General features: G+C 39.4%; 1 protein-coding gene across 2 annotated transcripts in view; it reads right to left on the reverse strand.

Annotated features, from left to right (window-relative positions):
• Positions 1-5,935, reverse strand: part of RERG (RAS like estrogen regulated growth inhibitor) — a 119,833-nt gene extending 113,898 nt beyond the window's left edge. The window contains exons 1-3 of one of the 2 annotated variants that reach the window (XM_025401864.1): positions 5,889-5,935; positions 4,874-5,517; positions 1,040-1,214 (exon numbers count right to left, since the gene is read on the reverse strand). In XM_025401864.1, coding sequence (XP_025257649.1) covers positions 1,040-1,100 — 61 coding nt within the window. In that variant the 5' untranslated portion in view covers positions 1,101-1,214; positions 4,874-5,517; positions 5,889-5,935. Of the gene's footprint in view, positions 1-1,039; positions 1,215-1,600; positions 1,728-4,873; positions 5,518-5,888 lie in introns of those variants that run through there. The other variant, XM_025401865.1, reaches the window with a different exon arrangement.
• Positions 5,936-6,223: the final 288 nt, after the last annotated feature.

Genomic DNA, 6,223 nt, shown 5'->3' on the forward strand with positions numbered 1-6,223 from the left:
AAGACTTAGAAGAGGGAAGATTACTGCTGAAATTAAACCAGAAGCAGGTTACAAAAGAAAGGTTGGTCACAGAATTAAAAAGCTATTATGTGTATTTGTCTAAGATTTTGTGGATTACCTAACGTATTGGATTATACAGCTTATTTCCAAACAGGTTTCCCTCTACAAACATGCACCTACCAGATACCTGTTTGAGTCCTTTCCTGAGAACCAAAAGCTCTGTGTACAGTTAATTATGGTTCCTTCCTCCAGTAAGAGACTAAGGCAAGAGGTTACCCTGAAAGGTCATGCTGCCCTAATATTTTAGCAACCTCGACTTTGGAATTCTTTAATTGTAAGAGCGAAGATATATTTTTCAAACTAGATATTAGATACATTCTTCACTTCCACCATTTCACCCTTAATCTTAAAGGTCTGCTAGTGATTTCTCAGATGGGGAACAAAGTCTCTGAATTACTGATGTTAGCCAGAACTTGCTAATTTAAATTCACTGCAGAGGGATTCGCAATAGCTATCTTGCTTAAGGGCATGCACTCCTAAAGTTTCAGGAATCCTCAGGATTTTCGAGTGTTGGGCAATAATGCAATTCTGCTTCTGATAAAGCTAGATTCACTTAAGCATTTTTAAAGCACCTAACACATGCTTGACACTGGGCTGTTTGCTGAGAATATAAAAATGAATGATATGTAAACTTAGTCCCTCAAGATCTCATACATAGAGAAAAGCACAAGTATGTATTTTATAATTTCCACGATCTGATTTCTTTGGAGGTTGTTAAAAATCAGAATGCCAAGACCTCTGATATATCCATTATCTGTGTGTTATCAGCAAAGCTACTTCAACATAAATAAGCAAAAGGATATATAACAGTCAATTAGGCAAAATAAAAGTTCTAGATGAAGAGACTTTATCTAAAAGAGTAACAAATGAGAATAGGAGAAATACCAACTACCCACCTGCCCAATCCCAAGAAACGATAATAAAGAAACACAGTCACCCCCCCACACACACACTGCAACAACCACAGTGAAAATCTTACCTGACTTGCCCACGCCTGCTCTCCCAAATATTGCCAGTTTGACCTCTGCACTTTTAGCCATGATGGGTGCTGGTAGACAATTTACTGTTGTTAAAACTAAAACACTGAGCAAATCTTTTTGGTTCCAGTCTTTGGATTCACCATATCATTGTAAATCTTGGAAGAGTCCACAATCCTTAAACAAAAGAAATGTGGGAATTCATAAGAGACTGGAAAATGAATTAATATTTATTAAGCATCTAGTATATGCCAGCCACCATTCACTTTATCAACATTTTCTAGTTTGATCTTTACCACTATCCTGTGAGAAGTCTATGGTAACTTACTGTAAATGATTTAGCTAATAAATGGTAGATTCAGGACTTGGATTTTGATCTGGTTGGTACTAAAACATGCATTAGCATTTCAGGACTTGGATTTTGATCTGGTTGGTACTAAAACATGCACTAGCATATCACACACAATAGCATTTCTAAAGTACTTCCTCAAGAAATTTTTCTATGAAGGTATTGATTCTTGGTAGTAATAGAAAGTAAGTACTTAAAGTATGTGAATACGCACATTTACCATCTATCTGTAAACATTCAGTGTACAAACACACGCAGTGGGGCAATGGAGAAAGTCACTTTTGGGCCTCTTCATGTCTCTTTGGGTTGAATAATATACATTCATATTAGTCAATTCCAATGCAACACAATTCAATTTTGCATCTCAAAGTTAAATTTCATCTCAATTCACACTTGATCACATGATGAAGTCATGTGACAGATACAGATACACATGTTCTAGGAATCAATATATAATATGTAGATTATATTTTTATATTTTGCTGGGCACCATGCCCTGGTACACAAACAATAAATGCCATGCTCCAAGTTATTATTCCTTTTCTATGATGACTTCAAGTAAATTAGTTTATAATGCTGTCTTAAAACTTGGGAAATAACATTACGTACAAAGTAAGCACATCTTATTTAGTTTGGTGCTTTAGGAATGACATCTAGGTTCTTAGGACCACGGAAATGTAAATTTGGAAAGAGCTTTGGTGGTGGTGGGGGCTGGAGTGGGGGTCATCTGAAGGAATCTTCTAGCCATTCTTCTAGCAAGAATCTTCCCTTAGGACATAACAATCATTCCATATTCCATTCCTGACTTACCACTTCCAGGTATGAAAGGTAGGCTCATTACTTCTGAAAGCTGCTTCATTTCTCCAATTAGGAGAAACTATCTTTCTAATATTGGGCTCTAATCTGTCTCCCTGTGGCTTCTACTCATTTGTCCTGGTTTTTCTCTATGAAATAACTCAAAATAAGTCAACTTTTTATTTCACTCAGAACCGTTCAAGGATCCTAGCATCTAGGAGGACCCTTGCTCCATCCTAGGCTTCTTTTTTCTAGGAACTTGAGGCCCAGCCTGTCCACTTGTTCTTCCTGGAATGCACACTCTCGTTTATGTTTTTTTGACCTTTACTCCCTTTTTCATCATGTGCATTGCCTCCTCAACATCTTAATCACTTTAAAAACGTGGTGTCCACTGCATTCCACTTTGAGATATGACCTGACAAACTGACCCAGTATAAATTCCCTGAGATTTTCACTATCGTTAATCTGCATACCACGGCTGTACTGTAGCACAGCCAATCACAATAAGCCTCACATCTTTTACATGGACTGCAGACCCCCTCTTTCTGAACTTTTGCAATCAATGGCTTAAACCTAAATACAACACTGCACTTTTACCCGTATTAAACTTAATCACATCAGTCTTCATAATTCATTCAGTTTTCAAGTCTGTAAAGACGTTTTAAACACAAATATGTTATCTAAATGTGTTAACTGTTCCTGCTAGACTTTTTCCATCTATAAATTTTTACAAAGAGCTTCTTAAGAGAGAGAAATAAAAAAGTGGAAACCCTTCTGAAAAAGTATTTCTACAAAGACATTAACATGCAATTGTTTTCTTCCTTATGTATTTAAGCTATCATCCTGTACCTAACAAGGTTTTGTATTTGCTGATTTTCAAAGTGCCAGAGCTTCCTCTGAAGGAAGGAAAAATCAACATTAACATTAGCTATTGTTTACTTCATCCTCAATAATGAAAAAGTGTCTAAGTAATCATTAATAACAAAAACCAGAAGCTTAAACATCTGCAGTTTGTCCAGTCCCATATTTTTGGCTAAAGATAAAAAGATTTCCTTATTTGTCACTTTAGATGCATTCATTAAGAAAAGGCCCCTATGTCTTCAAGGTTTAGTGCTTCATCACAGAAACATAATATATGGAGATATATTAACTATTTAAATTATAAATGAGAAGAGGTACTGGCAAGTATTTCTTTGAAACATTGAAGTGTCTGGAGCTAGTATAAACAATAATTTTCTATTTCATGCAAAACTGTTAATATCCATGGATATAAAATGCAAGTAATTATCTCTCTGATTAATATTTCATGAAAGTAGCCATCAAATGTGATTTAAAAAAAAAATGACAAGTCACATTTTTTAGTAACTCCTAAATGGCCTCAGAGGCATAGGAATTTCACTTAAGAAAGAGAAATTGTGTGAGCTATTTCTTCCATTTATAACCTAATAAAGATACAGCTGGTTATTGTCAACCTAGTGTTATGTTTAGAAAAATCACTTAAAGGAAGACACAAAACTGACATGAGTTTTTCAACATTTTATTTCTCACATGAAAATGTGAAAAGTTACATTTGACAAGATAGAAAACAAAAATAAATTTGTAAATTGTTGTAATAAGTAAACTGTTGCCAAGTTTCTGATGTTCACAATAATTCATAATCTGAGAGCTTCCATATGTGGATCTAAGAAAATCCATTTGTCCTAATGTTCTGCTGAAATATTCTGAGTAGGGCTGAAATTTGCCATTCACTTTTTATGTGGATGGTGCTTTATTAGGACAAAAACATCTCAGCTCCTATCACTCCTAGAGGTAAAGTCATACCTATTTAGTTTGAAGGTGTAGGTTTTTTTTTTCCTAAACATAAATTAAAGGAAAAAGGAAAAACGCTAGCCTCCAAATCCTGTATTATTAGTGATGCATTCAATGATTTATTCCACACTTACGCTACGCACATACAAATAAAAGTAGCTCCCTTCGAAGAGCTTACACTCTGTTAGACCTATGATATTTAGATCACTGTAACCTTATTTACTTACTTATTTAAAGAAAGTTTTCATTCCTAATAAATCATTCTCAAGGCTATATTTATCAAGGTTCATGCTTTCTGCTTCCTCTTGGGGGTGGGGCAAGCAAGCATCTTTATAAGGTAATCATGCTTGGAACTTCTGTTTTCATGCGCTCATCAAAATCAACTGTAGCTATTTAGGGAAGCAAAGACCCTAGTCTAGTCCTGGAAATGAGATTCTCTTCTTTTTTGGCCTCTCCTTCTCTGGTTCTGAAATTAAGTTTTCCTGGTCTCATTACGAGGAATTCTCCCTCTTCTTATCACTACGCAGTACCCACAGCAAACCAGAATTGTATAAGCCTCTTGGCTATTTAATGTTGCTCTGAAATCAACAGGTATCTCGCAATAATAAACAAACCCATTGTGGACTGCAAGTCACTTGCTTTCAGGCTAGGGAGAAAATGCAGCCTTAAGTCACAAGGGTATTTTTCTTCTCAGCTAGGAGAGCCCTGTCAAGCCAGGCTGCCGGTGTTCACATCTCCCTCTCAGCGAACCCCAAAGCCACCCTGGGAGGAGGACCCGGTGACCAAGAGGACTGACTCAGAGGCCGAGTGCGCTCAGGGGCTCGGAAGGGGTCTGCAGGAAGTCGTCCCGAAAGAGCCACCTGGACACGTGCGTGACACTCACCTGTTCACACTCTCCAGGCCAGGAGAGCCACGGTCCTCTCTGCAAGTTCGGAATGGGTCCCCCAAGATCGCGAAGCCCTCCCACGCTGAGCAGCCCAGGCTTCGGGTTGCGTTTCCAGTTGCTGGGCTGCGGTCGTGGGTGGGACTAGCCGCAGAAGCAAGTGCCACTGGCCCGGCGGGGGTCTCCTCACTCTAGCTCGCTCCGACTAGCGGCGGAGGGACTGCGGCAGGACGCGAGCTGAGCCCGGCCAAGGCCGCTGCGCTCCGCGGCCAGGATGCTGCAGTGCGGCGCTTCGGCGCCCCCTACTGGGTTCAGAGGTAGACTCCTCCCGCCGCGCTGCCTCCCAGGCCTGCGAGCTTGGGTCTTTAACTTGCTGCACCCAAGACGGGCTTCCCTTTTTCACTGGTCATTTCCAGGCCTCTAGGCTCTCACCGAAGGGCAGCTTTCCTCAGTTAAAAGCTTGCCTAAGAAAGCATCACTACGTGGTGTTTTCTATTCCTTACTTCAAATGATCCTTACAATATCTCTTTGAAGTATTTTTAATTATCTCTCCATGATACCCAAGAGGCAACTGAAGGAGAAGGTAATGCAAGGCTAGCAAATGACTGGAATGAAATCCAGACTGGATTGGAAACTGAGAGATGCTAGGAAAAGCAAACACGGAATTCAATTGAAATTCTACTCATATATTTGAGAAAGTTCCAAAAACTTCTCGTCCTTGTCACAAGATCAGCATTTGTAGGATTTGCATTGGAGTCATACTCCATTATTCTCAGACCGTAATAAAGACAATTAATATGCGAGCTGTGCTGGACCTGCTTTCATATCCCTCATCTGATTTGATTTTTACACCCTCTCTTCATGTAAGAACTAGTATTATAATTACCAGCCTTTCACAGATGAGGAGGTGAACTTCAGAGAGGTTAAATGATCTCCCGGAAACTGAAACTTCTGAGCAAAGGAGCAGGAAACACTTATGTTATTGTTTTTCCCTTACAAATCTGGGTATTCTTACCAAGATACCAAGCGGCTTCCAGAAAACCAGTGTTATATAGAACAGACAGGGGCCTAGGGCAAACTGAACGATCTGCAGAATGTCATCAATGGGAAGGGAGGTAACCATGGGGGCAATTTCCAGAGGCCAGGCTGACCTGGAAAGTCACTACAGCCATGAGTGAATGGCTGAATGGAACAGCTAGATCTATAGCAAAAGGAGGAGTTCCCTTAGCTGAGCAGAAGTTGCCCTGCTAGTTCTTTGAGAAAGCTCAAACACTGTATGGTTTATGAGTTTTCTGATCCCTCATGTATCCCTCCCTCCACACCCACACATCTGGATTAGATGCCTCCCTC

This window comes from Theropithecus gelada, chromosome 11, assembly GCF_003255815.1.
Source record: "Theropithecus gelada isolate Dixy chromosome 11, Tgel_1.0, whole genome shotgun sequence".
Taxonomy (NCBI): domain Eukaryota; kingdom Metazoa; phylum Chordata; class Mammalia; order Primates; family Cercopithecidae; genus Theropithecus; species Theropithecus gelada.